The 25,728-nt window shown below is 39.9% G+C and overlaps 1 protein-coding gene and 1 non-coding gene across 2 annotated transcripts; both read right to left on the bottom strand.

The window, feature by feature from the left end:
• Positions 1-578: 578 nt before the first annotated feature.
• Positions 579-25,068, bottom strand: RNF149 (ring finger protein 149). Its single transcript, XM_064646307.1, has 8 exons — positions 24,472-25,068; positions 16,798-17,048; positions 13,824-13,892; positions 10,896-10,978; positions 10,335-10,431; positions 6,835-7,030; positions 4,392-6,465; positions 579-1,185 (listed from the first exon to the last, which is right to left on the bottom strand). The coding sequence occupies exons 1-7, from the start codon at positions 24,935-24,937 to the stop codon at positions 6,407-6,409; spliced, it is 1,221 nt and encodes a 406-aa protein (XP_064502377.1). The 5' UTR covers positions 24,938-25,068; the 3' UTR covers positions 579-1,185; positions 4,392-6,406.
• On the bottom strand, positions 3,964-4,079 carry LOC135410559 (small nucleolar RNA SNORD89). Its single transcript, XR_010428748.1, has one exon. It is a non-coding gene; the product is annotated as a small nucleolar RNA SNORD89 (small nucleolar RNA).
• Positions 25,069-25,728: the final 660 nt, after the last annotated feature.

Below are 25,728 nucleotides of genomic sequence, written 5' to 3' on the forward strand. Positions count from 1 at the left end.
TCTGTGATAACCCAGCAGTGGTCTATACCTAATGGAGAGGATCCACATTGGAGCAATTGTTTAAGAAATGCAGCCCCTATGAGGGAGGTCATGATGGAGCAGGGGAAAAGGGTGACCTGGGGACAGCAGAGACCAACTGTTACAGGCTGACCACACCCTTTCTTCACCACCCCCCTGCCACCATGCACATGAAAGGGAGAAGAGTGAGGAGGGAGTCAAGTTGAGCCTAGCAAGAAGGGTAGTTTTAGTTTTCTGTTTCTCACTATCTTACTCTAAAATTAATTTATTGCCATTTAAAAGTAATCTTTTTCTACTCAAGTCTGTTTTGCCTGTGATGGTAACTTGTAACTTTCTTATCTTGACCCATGAGTTCTTCCATCTTACTTTCCCCCTCTTCAACAGGACAGCAGCCAGCCAAGGTTAACCCACCCCCCCAGGTATTGGTTACAGGGGTAAAGTGGCACAGGCTGAAGGGATGTCCCCCTTAGATACCTACCATGAAGTTAAGCTTGTTTGGTGCTGTGCTAGTGCTGAATCTCTCAGTGTATCAAAGAAAAACCCCTCAAGCTTCTCAGACATTGCTTTTTAAAAGGTCTGTATAATTTATTAAGGAATTTGAGCTTTTAGCCATTAAGTTACAACAACAATGCATAACTTGACATTCTTACAATTGTACATACACAATGGAAAAGACACAAGTGCTTAATCCAAACAATGCAACCGAGTCAGTACAAGGTTACAATAAAAGACAGGCGGTTGTGAATAGTTGTTGACAGACTAGCAAATTCAAATGGTTCTCTGCAGGTATGTTTATAATAGAAGTGACTTCAAAGTTTTGGACCTAAGCTTCTGACTAACAAAATTATGAAAAGTCAAATTATTTTCCTCTTCTGAATTAAGGATATGCTAATTTTAAAATGCAGTATCATTACCATGTTTGACAGTGAAAAGTAGCTTCAGGTCCAATGGAAGTATAATGGACAGTCCCAGGCAATGCACTCTTCACACAAACACATGCAATTATAGAGACATTCTACTTTTAAAACTTTCTCAAATCAAGTTTTGCAATACAGCAGGATAGCTGAGGAGAGAGATCAGGACCCATACTGAAAAAACCCAAAAGCCTTCAGCTTGATTTGTGCATGTTTAATCTACAGTTCCAATTCCCAAATCTTCATATATCACCTGTGAGAGAAAAGAATACACCCGGTAAAGACCAGTATCATATACGTGTTACAATTTTTTACAAGCATTTCCATTTAAAAAATTGGAGTTGCCATATTCGACTAATTTACTACAGCCCTATTACAAAATTGCATCTCTTCAACTTAACCAAGGGGAGCCCTTCTCTCCCCTCTTCCACCCCAACTCCTCCTCCCTTTAGCCCTGCTCTAAAACTCATATAAGTGCACAGTAAGGATATTCAGTTTTTTACAGCCTTGACAGATTTAATTTTCTGCCAGTTAAAGAGTATGTGATAAACTAATTCAGCTTGATCTAAATGTGAGACACAGCAAAGTTAAAAGCAGAAAAGGAAAACCAGAAAGGACCACTCTTATCTCTTCTTGCAACAGCAAGCTACTAAATCAGTCCAAGCCTTTGTGTGAAGTCTCACCCAGCCTGGTGACTGAATGGAGACACACACAACAGAACAGTCAAGCTGCCAGCACAATCTGGCACCCAGCAGTCAACACCAACAACTCCATTCCCTCCATGTTAGCCTCAGGAGATACTTCCAGCTGACTCCTCTACTAGATTTCAGTTCCAGCTCTCTTTGTAAAGCTGCAGAGTCAGTACATTCTTACTGATCTCAGTATCCTCATCCAGCACAGAAACACTACATTCAGTGCCAAGTGCTGTAAACCAAAGCAATGAAAACTGTATATGAAACCTCTCCACTCAAAAAAACCCCAAACAAACAAAAACCCCCAGGCCTTACCCCCACAAAAATCCCAAACAAACTAAACTCCAAAGAGCTAATTCCCCCCTCCCTCCCCAAACCCAACCTATCACATTATCAATATTACTGGGTCATGGTGCTAAAGGCTCTGCTGAGCAACAGTTCCCGGTTCAACATGTGTGATACTGATGTGTAACAAAAGACATGGTTTTATTACATGTTATGGCAACAACTAAAAAATGTTCCACAAATTCAGCATGCAGTCTTTAACCTAGTGGTGTGTACTTCAAAGTACAGTTGGTGTTGCTAAGAGTACTTGAACGTCTACACTTGTCTAGACAGAAGTCTGCTTTTATGAGACAGCTAAATTATCAGTCCAACCTACTGTGTTCTATCTGTTGTCACTGGAATGTGAAACCAACACCTTTCACTTCTCATTGACCTCATGAAAACCTGCAAGTGCCACTGCCTGTCTCATCCCCAGGGCTTAGGACGTGGGGAACCAGCACTGCACACTTGCTGGACTCCTCTCTGCACAACTACAACTGGCTGGTCTTAGAGAAAGCTTAGAGGATAGGCTGAAAACCTGAATGACCATTCCCAAACCAGTAAGTAATTAAAAAACCAGCTTGCACATTTGACAAGTTGTTGCAATGGCATTTCTCTGTGCCAGTTACACCCTGCACAGGACTGGAATTCCCAAAGTGTAACAGCCCAGCTTTGGCAGGAATAGACTGGTGCCCAATTTATTAAATCAGCATGGATTAAAAGCATTCTCACTGTAGTTAAATTATCCTACAACTCCTCTGGCATACCTCCAGAATCTAGCCCTAATTACTGGCAACAGGTTACTGGACTACATTCAGATCCAAAGTGGGGCTGAGGGGCAGAGGAAAGGAGTTACTGATATCCTATCAAACTTCTCCAGTACCTGCAAAGCATCTCTAAGCATTGCTTAGAGCCAAAGAAGAATCCACTCAAGAGGTCATTAGTAAAACAAAATCTGAATTTTCTAGTTAAATTGGTACTGTAAGCAATAAAAATCACTACTAACACACTTTTAGATCTGAAATGTCTATGGTTCATTTTTGCTTGCTGAAAGCCAGTTTAAATGGTTGTTTACTATATTTTTTTTATAATTTGTCATTTGTAGACTATAATTAATAAACTAAAATTTCTGAACAAAGAGAGGCCTCTAGTTTTGCTTTAAGACACCAGCTTATTTTGACACGTTCATAGCTCCTTAAAAAAAAAGCCAAACAACAAAACCAATCACTTAACAAATTTTCTCCCTAACAGAGACACCAGAACTAACAAAGCCATATCAATTAACACAACACTAATAAAACTTATCCCAAAACAAATAGCATCACCTAGTCCTGCTAGGGGTTTTTCCCAAATGATTTATTCAGCATCGCCATTGAGGGGCTTCAGACCTCATGTGGGTACTGGGCTTTAGCTTTTTGTATAATCATACCACATGAATACCTCTAGTAAGAAATCCTCTGCCTGATTATACAGCAAAGTCTGACAAAGGGACAGATGTCTCCAAGACAAGTTCCTGCATGTTTTATGAAAAATGTGCAGCTAGGAAGAGAAAGAGATCAGGGCACGGGGAGGCAGCAGGAACCCACAACACACACACAGCTCCCACACCAGGCAGGACACAGCCTAAGCCAAAGAGGCAGAATATAGATTCCCCAAATGGTAGGGAAGGGAGTCAGAAAGCACCTGGCCTACAAAAAGCATTCATGGGGGGATGAAAAAAAGACTCTAGTTCTGACCTGAATATAAGCTTTTGGTAGGTAAAGTGCTAGAAACTAGAAACACCAATTTGATCCAACACAGTGGAGGTCCAGATAGCAAAGTCTGTGAACCTGTACTTACCTACAGCTGCCTACACCTGTTTACTTTAAATGTTTCAGATGAGCTGTAACAGCAGCTCACATGGTTCATGCTTCTAATCCTATCTTGCTACTGTTTTAAACTCCCTAGATTGTCTCTTTCCTGCCCTGTACTTTTTATCCTACCTCTCTTTTTGCTAATGGATGTCAGCTTTTTGAACTGAGGTCAGACTAATGATTCGCTTCAGGTGATTTTTGTCATCGTGCTTCCAAGGAGAGCAAACTGCTTGCTGGAGGCACTGCAATTCGGCCTTTTATTGTCATCATTCCTCAGCAGCACAGCTGGCCTTACAAGACCTAACTGTATCGAAGATCAACTATGCACAAACCAATTTGACAGAAACAACTGTAACTACTCTCCTGAAAGGCTGAAGTCAAACAGGTGCAGTTCCGGCATCAGAAACAGACCCCAGGACTCTCCGTACTTGGGGGTATTTTTCTAAATCAGCACACTTCAGATTTTATAAGCACTCTTTTCAGTTTGCACATCCTTTAGCTTTTCTCCCAGCTTTCTATGAGATCTCAGATTTGATTCTTAAGAAAAGCTTTTGGTTTTATAGGTATTACATAAAGGCTCAAGTACTTACCACATTTCTTCTCTCCAGAATGAATACTGTGCAGTAGTTATCAGCAAGACACAATCCACAGACTGACAACACTTCTCTTGATAACTTCTCTTTTGGTTCCTCCTTGAGCTAGAGTTTAAACCCTCTCAACATACACTATATCAATGTTCAGTTTTGTGTTTAAGAAGAGGGAGAAGACTTAAGTTTTTAAAAGTGAAGAGACAGTTAAAAAGGCAGTTCTGGAAATGTTGATAAAATTCTTTTGGAGACATAAACGTCCTTATACATTGCTTGGTTTAGTTATGGGCTGGTTTTTTATTTGTTCAGTTTTGGAGATGGTGGGTAAGTCATATTCCATTCTCATGTGCTTCTCGTAAGATAAAGGCATCACAAAAACTTGCACCTGCTGGTGACATCAGAACTACAACCTGACAGTTTTCCAGTAAACCTAAAAGTTACACTCCTACAAGGAAGAGGCAAATTTTGTTTTAAGTAGGCATTAAGAGGAATTTTTTGAAGGAAATTTAGGGTGAAATATCTGCTCTGCAAAGTAGAAGTTCAGATTATATTTCCCCATCTGAAGCCTCTGTCATTTCTGGAACATTCATTCTAAAATTAAAAAAAGTTATTGCTTCTACTGAAGCTCAATATAAGTTAGAAAAAGAATTGCATATTTTCTTAAAAACATTCCAAATATACATTTTAAAAACAAAATGCACTCTAAAACAAATGTCTGGTGAAAGACACTGTTTTAAGCAACCTGTAGCAAGAGCTTTACAAAAGAAAATCGAGGAATGTAGCATATTATAACATGACAATGCTAAAATCCTAAACAACTCACTTAACACTCTTAAGTAGTGTTTTAAATATACATATTTCTTTACAAAACAGTTTAGCAATTCCTTATACCACTTACAGTATATAAATATTTGGATAAGAGGTCGTAATGGGAGATGCCAGGGTTTATATTTACTCTCAGATGCTTCAGATTTCTTAAGTGTTTTACTATAAGGCACAATACTGCTAATCTAACAGAAAGGAATAAAAGCTAATGGCAAACCCAGTCAAAACTCCTAATGTGGAATATCCAAGAGAAGAATTCCAGCATCTCTATGCAAAGGAAAAGAAAAAACCAAACCAAACCAAACTTTGTATTTCTTAAGAAACAGTTTCAATTTGTACATAAAGTGGATCAGGATGGGAACAGGAGCAAGAAGGAATTAAGTAAATTCTTATAAATAGACTAATAAATATATCTTAGCCATAATTAGCCCTTTACCTCTGTTCTACTGAGTTTAAGACTGAAAGAGGTAACCAATGTGCATATACCTAAATAAGTCTACATGCTCAGCACGTGAAGACCACCTAGCACAACTTATTACTGCCAAATTCAGTATAAAAAGCTTGCAAGATGGAGAAAGTCTCCTTTTCTTAGCATCCACTCCGAGTAGAACACGTTACAAGATCAAATTAGTATTTGTTACATGTAACAAAAGTTGCAACTAGCAATTTTTCCATCACAAAAAAAAGAATACACAACATATCCATGAAGTAATTTGATTCCTTCAAGGTTAGATCGTGTTTTTTTCTAAGAATATCCATCTCCAATTACAACAGATCAGAACTTTCAGAACATTTTAACAGTTGTAGTCTTGTAAGTGTTCTCCATGTGTACATACTGAATGTAAATAGTGCATCCAATGTATTTCACTGTTACATATTGTACATTGTTTTCACTGCCTAGTCTTCATCTTTGTTACAGCCCTCTGGAACACAATGACATTGCAACAATGCTTACAGAAAAAGGGTTATTGCATCTTTTTTTTAGGATGAGACATCCAGAGGAGATTTTATAAAATCCTCCTGTGTACAAAATTCTCAGTTATTAGCCCTTTTGGAACACCAGCTAGAAAAGTTTGAAAGGTAAAATAATTTACATTGTTATTTTTTCTGTTCACTAGACAAGAGTCCATACTAATTAAATAAAAAATAATAGTTCTTCAACAGTCCATTCAAGATATCTTCCATGAAGCAGTTCAGTGGGAATTTCCATTAGATAGATGTTCTCCATGCCGGTTACTACTGACATCCACATCTAAAAATTAGGAATTAAAAGGAAAATTGTTTGTTGATTTACCATTTTAATATGCTTTATCTGTTACCTTAATGCAGACTCTGGCAACAAATTTCATATTCATATATACTTAAAGTTCTCAACATCCTCTGGGTAACTAATCCTTCTATGACACTGTTTACATCTTTTTTTTACCCCCCCTCATGTCCGGTTTTCTCCAGCTTGATCAAATTCTATGCAAATCTACCTGCTTTTATTTTTTGAACGCCAGTAGTAACTGACACCACTCAGTCTGGTCTGCACCATAATACTAACACCAGTTAGAGAAGAGCTTCTTCTAATGCAATGTATGGTGTTAAGGACTGTCCAACAATAAACTAAGTGACTTACCAAGCAATGCTGTGGTTTCACCCGCATCCTCTTTTAAACTGGTACACTGCAATACAGATTCATTCGTGGAGGAAGCTGACAATTCGCTGACCTCATTTCTATCATCATCTTGCAAAGCAATACTCAGACTTCCAACTGAAACACTGCCACTTATGGATTCAGGTATTGGAACTTCAAGTACATCTTCAGGGTCCCCCTTCAAAAGGAAACATATTTAACTGACACTTTAGTCTCCCATCAGGCATCAACATTCCTCCATGTTACCACTTTGTAATCTCACATTATTGGAAAAAAAAAAAAATCATTTTTTTAGCTATTATCTGTGCACTCCTGGAAACAGTGTTGAACATTGTCCACTTGCAATGTTGTTGTCTGAACGTAAAGAAACAAAGCCAACCAAAAGAAAAGCCATTTTTCAAAGCCACCTCAAAGCCAAGAGCAGCAACAGGAGTCCACCCCGTCAGCCTTTTGGATGGAATATTTCAACACTGTAGCAACAGTATTGCTGCAGTCTAGTTAGGAGCAGGCTCCACTGAGGAAACTTATTGATCCTTTGAATTTGCAGAAACCTCTATTTTTCATGACAGTAGTTGGGCAAGCTAAGACTTTTTTTTACTGGGGTGAGCAAACATTTGACATCAGAACAAACTTCTCTCCTCGTCTACCTCCAGCCTAACTTTAAGTCCGTTCCAAAAATGCAAATATGCTGGCTTGTCACTTTGCAGGAACAAAACATCTACAGCACATGCAAAGGGATTTATTTTGCCTACTGTATAGCATGGCTATTTCTGATCCATTCTGAAACTTAACTCAAAGTCCTACATGTACATTTCTGTTCCTAAAATTAAGCAGACTACCTTCACTGCCATAGCTATACTGATATTATTTATACATAAGCAAGTATATTGCAGTATAAGTAGCTATTCTGCGAGTCTCCTAACAAGTATTTTTCCCTTCCTCAAAAAACTAGCAAGGGCCCATCTTAAGATTTAAGAAATTCTAGTCTGATTCTTTATCATCAAATCATCACATTTTAAAATGTACTGAATTTTAATAAGCTACAGAACTGCTACAATTGAACACAAGACACATATGATGCTAATCTTTACGTACGTGGGTGGGGAACATTAATGATTTTCCAAAACTTAGAGAGTTAAATAAGCTGAAACTACAAAATTCAGCAATGCTCTACAAAATCAGTCAGACATGCTGAACTGCAGTTCTTTCTCTCTTAAGAAATAGTATAATGAAGAAGTAAACCACTTAAGTCCGTCCTTTAAAAAAGCCAGGTAATAGGACTCAGTACCTTCTTTCTACTTTGAGCCTTTAAAATTTTTGAAGTACCTCAAGTACTTGCCTATAGAACTGAACTGATCCTTGAACCTCTTTGCAGAAGGTTTAATATATTTCTATAATAAGGCTGCACATTCTTCTCTGCAGGTATGTCACTCAGTGAGTGCACTGCTGAGAGAAGCTGCTTTGCTTTTTGCACTTTTTTTCTTCATATCAGTAAAAAAATTCAAGTAATCACTCTACAGACTAGATTGGGCAACCTGGATCAGGCTGAAAACCAAGATAGTTGTGGTGGGGGAAAAACGTTTTCCCCCTGGAGTTATAAAATGGTAACCCCCAAGGGGGTGGTGACCCTTGGGATTGACCCAATCAGCGCTCCTGCAAAATATAAACATGTGACAAGCAGACCGGAAAAGAAGGTGATGTGGTTGTTGTTGTTGGAGAGGTGGCCATGTTCTGAGGCCACAAGGAAAGAGGGGCCTGGAGCCCCACTGGGGGCTGGGCCCCCCCCAGCTGGGGGGCTACAGGGACTTGGAACAGTGTTAGACTGGGCTAAGTATCTGTAGCTAAGAGCTGGGGGATGTTTCTCCACTGTAAGCAGCAGCAGAAGCAGCGACAGAAACAGCAGTGAACGGAGGCTATGGCTGAAAGCCAAGAGATAAGAACTGAAGAAGCAGCAAAGCCAGCATTGCAGCTAAGGAAGAGAGATACAGAGAAATGTCTGATGGAGACAGAGCAGGACTAAGCTCTACAGAGAGAGAGAGTTTGGGTAAGAACTGAAACAAACTCCCCACACTCCTTGGAGACCTCTCCTAGAGAGGAGGGGTGGTGGACTCCCACATGAGAGGAGTCCTAAAATGCAGCACCAGAGAGACAGAGAAGAGCTAAGAAGCTCAGGCGTCCTGGAAAGCTGGACCGGGACCACCAGAAGAAAAAAAATCCTGAATGATTTCCCACATTATTAGTGTCAGTAAGACTTGAATGACTGATGACTAAGCAGGATATATTTGCTCTATTTCATTAGAAAAATGAACTGGGCTTCTCTAATTAATATAATCCCATTCCATCTGCTTTCCAAAAGTCATTTTGGCCAACAAGTAGAGGAGGTATTACTCCTCCTGGTTGGGCTTGGTATCAGTATCCACTGCAACAGCATGAATTCAGCAAATATAACTATTCTGAAGGTTTAAGTATTTTGGTTTTCAGCCTGTATTCAAAAGGGTAAGTCCTTCTGCATATAACACAAGATACATCACCTCCAAGCATTGCAAGTGAGAAAAAACAAGCTGCTAACACAACAATATTAAAGTAACAATGGCTCTTTCACATGACAAACATATTGCAACTCTTAGGTAAAGCCTGACTTAATACACTGAAGTACCAAAATCTGGTATATACATATTACATAGCAAGAGTATTGCCACCTTTGACAAAACAAAACAGTAATTCACAAAGCTCTTCCACAGATCTGCTAAGTCTCTGCAATGAAATAAGAGAAAAGGTAGTCAAAATGCAGACCTAGTCTATGAAAGGAAAGTCCCTGAAACCAAAGAACACCCCTGTTTTTTAAAGATCTCTGTAGATCAGTAGGAGGTGAGAGAGGTACATTCATGTCTATGGCATTTTAGTGGAACTCAAGACTATTTATCAACAGTGATCAAGTAACCTACCGCATGTGTCTTCATCTCTCTTTTCTGGTGCTGTCAGAAAGAAATGAGAGCACATCATTTTCTCTACTTAACCGATTTCTGGTGAATGACTTTAGGAAGGTTTTAAGTACCAGCTCATTTACAGGGATGAAACGCAGGGCATGTGTGAAAGTACACAAACACTATGTAGAAAAACTGGTTCTTTTTCCTTTGAATCGCAGTTCTCAACAACATCAAATATATGCTCTAGATTTACTGAATTCAGTTATATATTTGTAGCTTGGACAAACTATCTCACCTCTGATTCAATTTCCTTACTATCACCAGCTGGAGACAGAAAAAATTGGTTATCACAGATTCATAAGATGCTTGGATACACTATTTAAGCTCTTACCCATAAAATTCCCTTATTTTTCTGTTTCTCAATTAGTCTTGTATCTTTGCTTAGCTTCTTGAGTCTTGTCAAGTTACAGCTGTTTTCATTCTGAACAGTTACATGAAGTCTTGCCTCCTACAGTGTACTTCTACCTTGAAGATTAAAGTAAGTGTGCAACATACCCAGTATCCCAAGGCTTTGATAACGTCTAGTTTACACATTGGACAAGTTCGGTGGTCCAAAAGCCAAGGGTCAATGCACGTTCTATGGAAGATGTGCCTAAAGAAAAGAAATGCCCTTTAGAACTTATCATGAAAGCCACACACTACTCCTTCACACAGTGTGCAAGTTAACAACACATTAGACATAAACTCTTCCTTGGTAACACTGACAATTAGATGTTGCTCAATTTACTAGTACAAACAGTTCTAGAAGCCTTGTCTTTCATGTTTTCTGATGTAAGAGATGTTACCAACCACAAAGACACCCCAGAGTTACCAGTTCAACAGTGTACCATTCTAATTTAAGCAAGCTCTATTTCACTCCTGCAGTCCTCCCAAATGCTCCCTTGCACCTGCATAGGTGTGAAGCACTATGTGGTCTCGCAGTGCCCTTCAACATCTAACAGGCCAACAAATGGCAGCTTCAGCTCTGCCCCAGAGGTTAAGAAGGGTTTACAGAAAACTCACTCTATTTCTTCAGAAAAACATGCTAAAGAGTAAAGAAGAATTACAGCAACTTACTTGCATGGCAGAATTCGGACAGTGTCTTTCAGTTTGTAGTTCTCGATGCACACAGCACAGTTTTCCACATCAACATCTAAACCCTAAATGTGATAACATGTTTAAGTGTATTACGTCTATATTCCATTACAGAACAAGCTTTGTGTAACAGCTTCACAGAGTGCAAAATGTATTAAATGGTATAGCAAATAAAAATATCTCCCTCACTTAATTCAAGATTCTATCAACAGGTGATTTGATCAAGTGTTACCAAATGCTAAAAGCAGCCAAACCTGGATTTTCTACTTTAAATAGCTATACATGGTATCTTAAGTAATATGTTACATCTCGAACATTGGTTTTGATCATGGGAGCTTAGGAACATGTCAGTTTAAAGTAACTATCCAATGAAATAATTTTAAGAGGTCAGCACAGATCAAAGTGCACAATCTAATTCTGAACTAGCAGTCCCAAAGATTTTCAAGTGCTTGAGCAGGAAGAGATTCTCAGGGTAGAATACTGCAAACATCTTGTCCACTTTTTTCTACCACATCCTAATCGATATTCCTTTATAGCTTCATAGTAAAGTATGCAACTTGGGATGGTTTAAAACTTTTCTCCAAGCTCACACTAGGCACAACATCAAATGCAGTGTTTCCCCACCTCTATTTCTTTCTAAAGGTTAGTATCTTTCCTAACAGGTCTTACCCATCATATTTGCAGTGCAGCTATAAGCATGGCATCAAAAAGACAGTATCTCCAAATGCAAGAAAAATAATCCAACATTAACTGGGCTGTATAAAACCTAAGTATTAGAATAACAGACAGTGGACAAACTTCTTTATTTTTATCCCCATAAAATAAGTATTTTTGGTGTACCACTTACTGAAGCACTTCAATTTCATTACCACAGACACTCGAATTAGTTCTGCAAGCAAACTTTCAAGTTCAAGGAACTATTTCCTTCCTTTGCATGCTATCAATTTACATAATTAATGCCTTAAATTCCTAAGTAAATCACATTAAGACTGGTTTTTTTACATAAGCAAAGTTAAGACAAGTACTTATTGTGTAACAAGTTATTTTTCATTCAGTACAAGAGGCAAAATCCAAGCACACCATATGTAGCACATACTCAAATGAGTGTCCATTTTACAATAATCCCATAAGCTTCTCAGGAAAAATCTACATGATAGCAAAACCACTTTTAATATATTGACCTATTTTTAGTTAAATACCTCAACCTCAAAAAAAGGGATAACGAAAGACTGTACTGTGTCACAAAAAAAGAAACAGACTCTTTAAATGGCTGAAAATACATGAAGAAAAAAATGTACATTTACAGAGTAGACAGGACTACATTTCCAGACAAATTTACATTAGTTCATAAAAATACCTCTACATCAGTAATTTAAATAAACTTGCTAATAGCAGGCTGATTCAAATCAAATTAGAAGTGATTTACTAAGCAGAAAGACTATTTTAATAGAGAGATTTTAACTTCATCTTCTACTGCGCTTATCTAACATGGCATTCATAGGTACAACCAGCATACTGTATAACAACTTAAACTCCTCCATTTATTTCGTCAAGGGTCTACCTATGGGAAGGAACTCCCTGGTAGACTGCAAGAATCACATGATACAAATTATTTTTAGAGGTTTACTGAAAATATTTAAAAGCCGTTAACATATTACATGTGATTTTCACCAGGTTTCATCCTGACCCTTTTACATCCCTTTTTTCCTATGCTGATGTTATGCTTTGATACTGCTTTACACATGTTTTGGTTCAATTCCTTCTTTCTTGATCTTGTATGAACAGAAGTCTGAATATCTCTCTGTTCACAGCTTGAAATATATGCTAAATTCCATCAAAAAGGAATCTAAATAAAAGTAAGAAACACTCGTAAAACACTACTTAAACATGCTGAATGCATAAAAGGAAAAAGGCAAGGAAGTTCAAAGACAGCTTTGGGTTTAAGTTTCAAAACTGATTTACTAAATGAAGGATATTCTGTGTAGCACAAGATCTTAGCTGAACAGCTTCTCCTGAACCACAGCTTTTAAAGTTTTTACACATCAATGTCCTTTCTCACTTCAATTTTATTACAGGTTTAAAAACAACCTAATCCTCATTTTTCATCTCTGAGCAAAAGTAAAAAGTAATCAAACAATAAATACTTTCATTTAAGTAAAAAGTAATCAAATAAGACAAGAGTTGGGGGAAAAAGTGTCTATGTAGTAGCAAAAATCTAGTCAGAAGCTAATTTTGCATCTATCATCAGTGCTGCCTGAAACTCCAACTAAAATATTTTCTTACAAAACCTTGGCTTTTTCTACATTGCTTATTCTAATTCAGCTTAGTTTTCGGCTGTATGCTGTCAAAGCCAACTTTCTGAAAGCTGCTTTACTTTTTAGAACAGATTTCATAACATAAGAAAGGTACTTCAAAAAATTTACATTTCAAGTCTACACAGCTCCTTAATGTATTGTATGTCAAAAGATAAAACAAGTGTTTTATTTTTCAAATATATTTATATTTTAAGGCCTTCTGATCAATAAAAAGATGAATGTTCTTTTAAGAAAACAGAACATTACATCACTGTAAGAACTGTGCAATCAGTAGATCCCAGGAAGTATTTTGCAATCCACTTGTTGATGTTTTCAAGTGCTGAAAACATAACAATGTTTTCCCATCTTTACAGTACCAGCCTTGTATACATTCTGTATAATCAGATATTATTTGCAACAAAACAGCCTTACATTTCATACGTAGTTCAAATTTGACTCTTCAGTTTTAAATTCTGCCTTTTAAACAAAGGCCCTAAAATAAGCCTAAAATTGTATGTCACACTGCAATTACGTTGTGAGAGGTTAAGTTTAAATTCTATGAAGACTTTACAACCATTTTTAAAACTTATAGCAATAACCAGAGACACTGAATTACCTTTTCTCCACGTCTCACAGTATGCAGCTGAAGCTGGCTGATCGCTCTCTTGGTTTCTTTCCTATGTCCCTTGAAAGAAGATTTTAAGTATTAGTACAGACATTAGTTTCAGGACATTATATTTCAAAGTTTTTAAATACTTTTCATGCAGATTACTAAGTCTTCTGAATGCATCTAAAAAAAATAATCTCTGGCTAATTAATTTGTTTACAAATTATTTCCAGCCAGCAGATGTTCAAGAACTGCAGGTTTTGCACTCCTGGGGCCCGGCAGCACACGTTATCTGTACAATGACCCCAAGCAGTACCAAAGTGAGCAGACCACACCGACACATCCAGCCTTGCATCCTCACTGCTGGCATTAAGGGTCCTTCCGCACATGAAAACTGAAACCTGTGTAGGCTTTAGACGCAATCAGAGCTGAAACAGCACCCGTATAACCAGACCTTCCAGTTAGTCAAGCCCATGAGCAAGCAGACCGTACGTTTTGCACCCGCCTGAGAGCAGGTGGAATCCTGCCAGGCAGCCTACAGCTGGCCACCAGGTCAAAAGGCTGCTTGTAGCTATTAATACTTCCCCTCAGTTAAACACTGTCTCCTACGTTAGACAAAGCTTTGCACTGAAAGGACACATTATGCGAAGGAGATGACAAGAAAGGCTTTACAGACATGATGCACCATACTGGACTTCTGTACAGTAACTCCTAATTATGCTTAGAGGGGAAGCAAGAAAAGAAAGCAGTACTGTATTCCAAGACAAAGTGCCAGCTACTGCAAGAAACTGAGAAACTCAACACTCCCAATTAACAGATGCTGACTTGTCTAGCAGCAACACTCACTAAAGAAATATCATAAAGGAATAAAAAAACCCCTATAATGGCAGCTTTTCTCTGTAATAATTACAATTATGTATATAATTTTACAAATGTATAGTGTTGAAAACTGTGATTTTTAAATTTTTATGGTGTTAAAAATAATCAGTCTGAAAGTTCTCCCAGAAATGGACAGACAACCAGCAGCAGAAGCCTATTCCACCTTCTGTAGCACCGCAGGGTTTTCTGCACAGTCCTGTTTCATATTCAGTAGCAAGGAGGTCTTCCAAAGTTTTACTGCTGAACTGCTGTTAGAATAAACCTGAAGATAACCATCCTCACCTTCACTTAGCAGCTACACAGCACCTTGCTTTAAAGCATAACATATTTAACTCCTGAATTTTAATTGTATTGGAGTCCATAAGCCAACAAAAATAAGATTTGGGTTAGAAAAGTGGCTTTTTGTCTCAAAAATTCTTTTAAGATTCCTAACCATATATCTTGACAAATATCTTCACAACATTTTCTGACCTTGCATTGGTTTTGTTTTCAATGGCCATTTAAAAGAGAGAGAACTGAGAAAATGGTATAACCTTTTATTGCTAGACAGTTTCATTTAATTAAGAAGTATTTGGATGACAAGACCAATGACATAATCTATTAAGACTCTGTGGTACATATTTCTGAGAAACATCACATTCACACTAAAGAAACCCAAAACACCTTAAAACTAAAGCATGTTATATGATATGATGCTTAATAAAGCATCATATCATTAGTGTGAACTACCCAAAAGGCAACAGGAAGAAGCAACTTTCTTCAACAAACAACTGTTGCAACACAGAAATACATCCCTTTTCCTACAACATTTCTTAAACATTTTGTTTTCTTGAAAGTATTCTCATAATATAAGTTCTAAGACTTAAAGCTTAGCAAAAAAGACTCTACGGAACCAACATTTCAGGGAGACCACAAGTTCAACCAACACAGAAGTCCTCTGTGTTATCCTCAGTTATTAAAAAGAGAAATTAAATATCTTCCTAGAAGAGTCCTGTAAGTCCCATACAGAGCTCAGACTCCTGAAGCCAAACAAAAATCCATTCCCTCCTTCCCCAAAATCTACATCTTCAAACAGAAGGAAGGGGAAGTCCACATACAAAGTAGTGACTGAAACAACGTTCTTTCCTGGACTGAGGATAAAACAAGAACCATTTGCAAATATAAATAAATGCAACTTTATTTTTCACTGTTAGTAGAAAACTATGGTAGAGCTACTGATGACCACAGTAAGAACCTAACCTATTTACAGGACTTGAAAAGCAGAGGGAAGTGCCATTCTAAGGTATTTTCAAAACTCAGCTGGACTTAGGTCCTCAATAATTCCATGGAAGTTGCTCTCTTGGTCACAGGAGTCCAGAGGTCCCTTCCAACCTAAACTGTTCTATGATGTAGCACTTCCTTCAGGGAAAAAAAGTAAAGCTGACTTTTTTTTATTCTATCAAAGTACAGGAATATGAAAAGAGCACATGTGGAGCAAAGTTATTCTTTCTTAACCTTCCCAGAACTCTCAGTGTTCTCAACATTTCAGGCAGCCTAAGAGAGGTGAATCTCACCACACATGCACCTTCTAGTCTGCCGCAATTCAGTAACTCTACAGTGGAGTGGTGGAATTACAAGTATCAAAAACAGTTTTCATAAAGCTTTAGAACCAAAAATTCTACCTTGAACAACTTGTGGGTTTTATTAAGGAAAGAAAAGAAACTTACCGTGGTGTCTTTCTGTTAAAAAAAAGTCTGGTATGGGAAGTTAATACTTTCAGAATGAAAATTACTGAAGAATGAAAATAACTTCTAATGCCAAAAGGAAGGAAGTTCAGTTAGGTGACAAATCACACAAGAAGCTGCCCTTACTCTGTTGTTGACAAGTGGCTAAATGTATTTCTCACTACTTCATATGAGCATCTAATAATTATAACTAGTCAAACTTGCGATGCCAATCAGCACACTGCTTATTAGCCTCACTAACTACTACTGAGCAGCTTTCACAGTTAGCAAAATAGGAAGGCACAGATCTTCAAGAATGCATCAATAAACAATCAAAGTTAGGCAACTGATTTGACAAAAGGAGGAGGTAAATACTCTTATGCATCATCAGATCCATTTACCTGGTTTCCAAACTGTGATCCTGTATACAGGAAACGTTGTATATAGTAAAATATGAGCCAAGCAAGCGATATAATCATCATGGTGATGAAGGCGATGGCTACAAACACAACTGATTGACCACTAATATACTCCTGCACATGTCGTGTGCCAACAACAATAGTCATTTTTACTGGAATCCCTCTTCGTACTGGCTCCAATATCTCTATGCCTTTTGGATAGCCAACCATTATCACCACTGTATTTCCTGTTCCTGTTGGAGGGGGAAAATAAAGAAAAAAAGTCAGTCATCACAGTAAAACTGTAGGCATTCTTGCTTGATGGTAATTTGGCCTCTTCAGTTTAAGATCAGGACACAAAGTTACAGGAAAACCTCCAATGCTTTTTTCCCAGGCATAGCAGACTTGATAGAAAGTTTACTAGTAAAGAATCCCCTATTTATTTTCAGAAACTCTCAAACATGACATAAACTACAACAGATGCATCTCTACTGTTCAAGGCCCTATATAGTCATCATTCCACACACTGAGGTGAGATGTGGATGCCATGCAAAAAAGCTAGACAAGTTATACACATCTCATCTTGAAGCTGCTTAAGTTCTAACTTGCAACTCAGGAACAGCTGGTTTTTTATTTGTCAGCATGGGAATTTTAGCTGCAGATGGAGACAGTATGTGAATATCACAAAAAGAGACACATTCAATTTAGTTTGAATCTGAATCCATAGCACAATGACACTGGATATGTAAACAAAAAGAAAAGATGATTCAGATATTTAATAATAAATTACATTAAACATTGAAATACTTAAAAATTCTTTAATACTAAATATTCAAAATGTAATGAGACTTCACAACAAGGACTTGTCAAGAAATACTCTGGGACTCTTTTGGGAACATTGGACCAAAGGATTTTTCTTATACATTAGAACTCTAAAGCACTCAATCTGTATGAAAAAAACACCTAATTTCAAAAAAACCCAAAACCTTTAGGCATCATGTTGCCACCAAAACCAGTAAGGATACTGTCAAGACCAACTAGCCAAAACTAAAGACCCTCTGTGACTAGAGTTTTACTCTGTTTTTTCTGGAAGCATCTCCAGTATTGTCTCAGAAACATCTAACCTAAGTATTAAAAAAAATTACAAACAAATGTACCTGTTAAAAATGTCACATTTTCACTGGTCTATGCTATTTTTATTTGAATGGCTCTTACTTTGTAGGTACCAACACTGCTACAACCCTTGGTAAGTCATGGCTTTATAGTTTACTTTGCTCTCCTACCTCTGAGAAAAAGTGAAACTAATCTTAATTCAGAGAGAAAGGAAGAAAAAGAGAGGGATTTTCCTAGCTGAAAAACTACAGCTGTAATGTCACAGTTAACTTTTTAGATTCACAAGATTACCTACCTGCAACAAGACCTTCCACTGAAGGCTTGAAGCCTTTTTCCCCTCCCAGCTGCGTTAGATTCCCTACTGAGAAGCTATGTCAAAAGAAAGTGTTTCCTAATTTATAACATTACATCAAATGGGGACTTTCAAAATCCAAAGCTGCATTCTGGACTCACATACTTCTCTGCCTACTAAGACAAAGAGTTATTTGCTTAAACTATTTACCCCAAATCCCTTTAATTGAGACAGCTGTGGCTGTGACACCTTGTCAACCTGGCCACTCTGCTAACAAGCCAAGGGGAATTTGCAGAAGTTTCCCTTCTGTATATAGCAACTCCTCCCTCCATAAGGTGCAGACGGCTTGCTTTGGATGAAACACTAAAGATGAGTAACCCTCCTATCTCAATGCCAGTTACCCTTTCTCAGCTTCACCTTGTGCACCTCTGATTCAACATCTGATCACCTACTATAAGAATTGTTATACCCCTGTCTGCCAGATCCAGACCCAGCAAAAGAGCAGATTTTCTGAAGAGAGTTATGTTTCTGGAAGTTGTGAGCATGGTGCAGAGATACACACAGAAAAAGAAAATATGCTAATGGAGAAAGGCCCAACTTGTGCCTCCCCTCAGACACCCCACTCTGCTGACCAGAGCTCCTGCTGCCTTGCCTGGTGGGTATGCTTGGAGACACAAAGCAGCAAAGCTGATGACAAACAGGACAGGCTCCACTAATGAGTTCTGCTCACCAACAACATGCCAATCCAGGTTATCACCTGTTATCACAAGTCCAAGCATACTAAGAATTGGTTAATCAATATTGTTTTCCTCTCTGAACCAGCATGAAAGCATTACCAGAGAGAATCATGAATTTCAGAGAAGACTGTGTGAAGCACTCTTTGCTCTCTGACCCTGCAAAGGGAGTTAACAAGAAAAGAACACATAAAAGTAAGAATTTATTTCACATTGCTGAAAACTGCTATCCCCATACCTAAATCAAGAGATTAGGTCCAATGTCCTTACTCAACTGTAAGAGTTACAAGTAATGGCAGAGGTGCCTAAGGATGGCCAGGGAAGGGTACAGACGTGTTGGAAAGATTTATGTGGTTTCATTCAAGCTTGGAGAAGAAAAGGAAGTTTCAAGATTAGAGACAGCCTGGATTTTTCAATCAATAAACATTTCCACCTCAGTCCTGAAATCTCAAGTCAGTTTAATCTTGCTATCTAATCCTCCATGCGATTTCTAACAAAGAATTATTCTAAACCCCCACAACAATAAGTAATGCCTTTCTCTGTTTTGCCACTAGCATGCTCAACTACCAGGCAGTTTTTTCCTTGAAATGAGGCTACTTTTACATAATGGCTGCTAGATACTGTGGCACCTTCCACTTTTAGAATTAACACAAGCATGCCATAGATTTTTAAATAAATGTCCATTAAAAGCATTTTAACAGTTTTAAAGACTTGGTGATGAACCTGCCATTAAAAATACATGCAACTGAACACAGTGGCCTTGAAGGTCATGAGACAGAAGGGGGGAAAGAAAAAAATAATTGCAATCAATGATTACAAAAGGAACAAGAGCAGTCTCAGAGAAGCAGTTGCCCTGAGCAGCATGTAAGACTAAGGGCTTTAACTCATTCCTTACTAATTTTAGCCTTCTGTTCTGAAACACGTTATTCAAAGACTGAAATGATGTTGAATCATTCCATCAGCTTCTTCAACTGCAACAAAACCCAGAGATCTCAATTCACATTTATAAAGAAAACTCCAAGTGTCACATATATATATCTACTGAAAGTAAGTTTTGTTGGCTTTGCCTTTCTACGACTTTCTAATTTTACAATAAATAATCTACATTTTTACTCTGCTAGAGTAAACTTGTTTTCTCATCTAGGTTTGCTTGATGCTTCAGTGAAACTGGGTAGATTTAAAATTTGGTCTGTGCTTTTTAACATTATCATGGCTGGCAGATCCTTAGGATACTTGCAAAAAAGGGCAAATCTGGAACTCTGAAGATGAAGGCATGTTTCCTGCCAGTGCACAAAGGTCAGTTTTACTGCTAGCATTGCTAGTCTTTTCTTGGAAGAGGAGACCAGCACTCACCTGATGAGGAAAAAGTAGGACAGATACAGATTCCAGGCATCCCAAATTACAACATTTATTCCCATTCATGCACTTAGAGACAAAAAAGATAATTTTCTGTCATCTGGAAAACAATGGCAGAAACACTCTAGTTTTTGTCCTCCTGAGAAACATCAGAAAGCTCCCAGAGTTTGACCATGTTAGTAAAAATGTTTAAGGTCAGTTCATTGATTTATTTAAGCGTAAGCATCCTACTAATACTGCCACAATTAACACCAAATGTTCTCTTGAGCTCCTGGTCCAAAGAAATGGCTGTTACCAGCACACTAACAATCCACTGACAACCATCTACCCCAACCTCATCTCATCAAATCCCTGGTGGGTGCTGAGTTTTCACCTGATGCAAGAAGCAAGATGCATAACCACTGGTACACATACTTTTTTCCACATGAGTTTCCAACACATATGCACTTTTAAGTATAACACAGATTATACACAACATTTTGAAGTTACTCCTGCTTCTTCAGAACAACATTAGCAGCTCAATATCATACAGTCACTAAGTTAAGCAAGCCACTAATTTCAGTTCTGTCCTTTCAGTATTTACAGTACCAGAAACTTTCAGTAGAAAACAGCAGTAATACAGAAATCATGCACCACTTGAGAATCCTGAGTGGTGCTGCAAGCAATGTAGCAAACAGTTGAACTACATGCCAAAATAACCCTAACTGCTGCTTTGGAGATGGCAAGAGCTTATAGAATTATGAGTACAAAGTAATTTGCATCTGTTTTGTTCAATATACATCCATAAAAAAAAAACATGACAATGAAGGAAAGAACTAGTTGGATGTATTTTGGCAAATCAAAGACCCTTTTCTTTATGTAGCTAGAGTCATAATCTCAAATTAAGTCTCAAGCTTCCCTTAAATCCACAGGCCATGAACCAAAGCCCTACCTCAGACTATGAAAGACCTACCTCAAACTATGAAAGCCAGTCCCTCCCACTCCTGTGTGTCAAGCACAATCATATTTTAATTCCACCAGTCTTCAAGGTAACTTATGTTCTAATTAGAGTCACCAAATCCTAGTTTGAGGGGAGATTCAGAGATGGCTGGATGTGTGAACTACAATAGAAAAAAACACAGAACCAGAAGACCCTGTTTTCTTTCCACTGCAATACACCTCTGCCTCCCCCTAAATTTCTCAACCAGAACTGAGCCTCTGACTCTCCTTAGTCTGCTCTCCACAATACCTCGCACCTTGTCTCTCCAGACTCTTCTCCAGCCTGCTCCCAGCTAATATTTACATGCAATACTTGTTTTGGGTTTGGAAATTAATTTGAAGCTTTCATCTAAAGTTTGCCACCATCACAAAAATGAACAGATTTAAGATTGCCTGCAAAGTCTGTAAAACTGAAGTTTATGTTATTGAGATACAATAAGTGAAAAACACCTTGAGTCATTTGGGTAAAATGAGTGTTTTCCATTAGAAAAAATGTCCTCAGCCACACATGAAGTTGTGTCACTATTACTTTGCTAGAGGAGGGAAGTCATTCAGCATTTTGAACAATGTAATTCAGACAGAGAGCAAAGGCCTGAAACACATGAGACACACCAGTTAAGTCACAATTGAAGAATCTTCTTTTAGAAGGAGGGACAGGATTGCAAGGCTACATATTTAAATTCTCAACTCTCTTGTTTCAAAACCGTAATTAAGAGCCCTACTCACTGCACTCATGAAGCTTACAAGGTATCCAAGAAAAATACAGACTATTTAGAATATTTGCCCTTTATCAAATGCTTTGACATCAGCTACAACAAATGATTTCTTCACCTACTCAAGAACTTCTCTTTCTATTCAAGCTGAAAGGTGTCAAAAACCACCAAAAATCCTACAACAACAATAGCACACGTGGATCACACACATCCCAGAAAATTCAAAGGCCAGGCTTTTCAGAAGCAGAATGAAAAGATGACACTGGAATCAGAAAAGCCACCTGTTTATCATCTTCACATAATTTAGGCTGCATCTCTACCAGCCATAAGCACTGTTCCATCTCAGAGCCATTTTCAGGGCCACTAATTGCAAACTCATTAAGTGGATTTTACTCATGCATATAACTCCACTCCTTAGTTACTGCACTGTAGATTTCCCAGAGTATATATCCTCAGCACTTTCCCAGAAGCAAAGTTTGCTTCCTCATGTATCAATTCACAAATCCCTTCACAGGAATGGAAAACCTAAATCGTGTAAAATACAGCTTTACCTTCCACGTTCTTCCCTGCCATTCTTCCACAGACTCTTTTTTCTCACTTCAAAAAGCCTAATATTTAAAATACCAGCAGTAGTTCTTCCATATATTCCCAAAGTACACTAAAAATATTTGAACATTTACACGTCTGAAAGTTTCAACCATGAAACAAACATCTATGACTGCATCAGAGCTTGTATATATTGGGATATATTATTATATTCCCATTCAAACCATTCTAAAGTCCAACCCGCACTTGTGAAATCAGTATAAGTACAAGTACACTATTGTACATATGTATACTCTTTATATAGGCAGAACTTTTATCAGCAACATTCTGCCAGCTTAAGACAAAAATCCCCAAACAGCAGCCAGAGAGCACTTCTCTTTATGCCACTGACAGATAACAAGTCCAAACCTGAGCAGTAAGCTCAAGAAGGTCTTCTGTAGCCAGAGACAACAGCAGAAAAGAGAAAACTAAAAAAAAATATATAAAATAAGCAAGATGAGAAAAGGAGGAAAAGATTCAACAAGAGAGCAAACAGTATTTGTGAGAGAATTCCATGCTACAATGGGCAATGGAGAAGAATGCGGAAAAAAAATTTGTACTGATTGGCCAATACAGAGCGACAGCAAGAAAAAGAAGCTGGTAAAGAGGAAAGAATTATTACACAACAACGCATCTTAATTGTCACATGGGATCAAAATCATAGGTCTATTGTACCTGCATCTCATCTCCGCTTTCACAGTAGATTAAGAACCATGAGATGGGCCAGGCTGATCCCAAGCAACCAGCAGGCTAAGAGTAACAGTAATCATGCTTCCAATCCCCAAATTGGTGCCCCTTGATATTCCAAGGAGGGACTTGTTTTCCAAATGATAAATGACGTGTGATAGAGCAACAGCTCCCTAACTTAGTTTTTCAGGAAAATATGTTTGTTTCCTTTAGAAAGGCATTATGGTTCTATTTCAACCAAGTCCCTGGTCTTTCCCTTCCTCATGACCGAGGATGAGGATGAGACCGTGAGCATTAACAAACTCATTGTATCAAAAAGCCATGTGAAGCACACATCTGCAGAATTTTTTACTTAGTTTGCTTTGTCTTTGCATCCTCCTTTGAAGACCTCCCAGTTTCTCAAAAATCTACAAAAGCAAACATGGATTTTATTACTGAATTTCGAGGCTCTTTTCCCCCTTTGATTTAAGCATTTGATGTCGTCATGACCATAAAAATTCAGCAAGGCTTTAGTGTCATAGCCCAAGCTGGGACTGCGGCGACAGAACACGTGGCAAAAATCACAGACCCTTCACAGAACCCAGGCTACATAGCAGCAGCACGCTCAAACAAGCCAACATCCTTCTTCAGGATTCAGTTTTCCTACTCCATTCGCAAGCGTTTAAGGATTACCTGATGCTTACACCCCTCTCCCACCCTTCACAGACCTGCGCAGGAAGGACGACGAAGCTATTACAACAAAGCCTGTACCAAAAGCTATCTCTAAATAACTACGGCTATGCCTTCAAAGACACCTGAAGGCATCTTCGGGATACCTGGTGTGTTTCCACACGGTCTGCAGAAAGCGGCCTACCTGCGACCGCTGCAGCCACTCTGCCAGAGGGTGCCAGGCTAAAAGCTATCCCTAAAGAAAACCCAAGGCTCCCACCGCAGTCTGTCACACGCTGCCCATCCTGAAGGCTCCGCCGCATCTCCCCCTCGACACCTGGGCCGTAACTTGGGAGACAGAACACGGTCCCGGCATTTTCCCTAGCGTGGCTTACAGAAAGATAAAACAAAACCCCCCCGTACCATTTTTACAAGGATTTCTGCCTTCCCGCATCCCCATCCCTCACCGCGCAGAGCCGCAACACCGATGCGGACCGGCGTTAGACAAAGCCATCCTCCCAGAAACATCCCCCCGAACCCTCGGCGAGCGCCCGGCGCCCTCCCCGCTCACCCAGGTGGGACATGGACACGGTGCTGTTGCCGAAACGGGCCTCGTTGTAGATGACCACGGCTGCCGCCCGCTTCCGCGCCGCGTTGGTGACCTTGTCCTTGAAGGTGCAGCCGCCGCGGGCCACCAGGGCGATCCAGGGCTGCGGGTCGACCTCGGGGGGCCCGCGGCCGCCGGGCGGCAGCGGCACGTCGTAGTCGGTGTCGGCGGCGCAGCCCTCCATGTGACGGGGCGAGGCGCCGCGGGGGATGCCCACCAGGCCCTGGGCGCTCTCCTTGGGCGAGCTGTCCCCGTAGCGGCCGCTCTCCGTGTTGCCGCGCACGGTGCGGTTGCTGAGCGGCTCCACGTAGGCCGTGCTCACCCACGCCGTGTACCACTCCAGCGCCCGGGCGCCCGCGCACGGCGGCGGCGGCGCCCCCAGCGCCACCAGCGCCGCCGCCACCAGCGCCAGCCGGGCGCGCCGCACCATGGCCCGGCCGCCCCCGCCACGGACACGAGGAGTGTGAGGAGGTCGCTCCGCCGCCGCCGCCGCGCTCTGCCCCGAGGCCGCCCCGCGCCGCGCAGGTACCAGCAGTGCCGCCCCAGGCGGAGCCCGCCCGCCACCGCGGCTGATGGCGAGCAGGGGGCCGGGCCGCCCCGCCCCGCGGCATGACGGGAGAGCGGGGGGGGCCGGGCCGGGCGGGCGAGCGCGGCGTGGGGACTGAGGCGGCCGGGGCGTTGCGACACCCAGAGGGTCGATTAGCTTGGAAAAGACCTTCGAGATCATCGTCTCCAATCTATGACCGAACCACCCTGTCAACCAGACCATGGCACTAAGTGCCACGTCCATTCTTTCCCTAAACAACTCCAGAGACGGTGACTCCACCGCTTCGCTGGGTAGCCCATTCTGATGCTTAATCACGCTTTCTGTGAAGCAATTACTCCTATCCTCCTATTGTCCAACCTAAACCTCGCCTGGCACAGCTTGAGGCCATGTTCCTCTTGTCCTGTCACTGGTTGCCTCGTAGAAGAGGCTGCCCCCCACCTGGCTGTAGAGATAAGCGATAAGGTCTCCCCTGAGCCTCCTTTTCTCCAGGCTAAACAACCCCAGCTCCCTCAGCCGCTCCTCATAAGACTTGTGTTCCAAACTCTTCACCAGCTCTGTTGCCCTTCTTTGGGCACTCTCCAGCCACATTCAACGTCCCTGAATTGAGGAGCCCAGAACCGGACACAGTACTTGAGACGCAGTCTCATCACTGCCGAGTACAGGGGGAGAATCAC

This window comes from Pseudopipra pipra, chromosome 2 (assembly GCF_036250125.1).
Source record: "Pseudopipra pipra isolate bDixPip1 chromosome 2, bDixPip1.hap1, whole genome shotgun sequence".
NCBI lineage: Eukaryota > Metazoa > Chordata > Aves > Passeriformes > Pipridae > Pseudopipra > Pseudopipra pipra.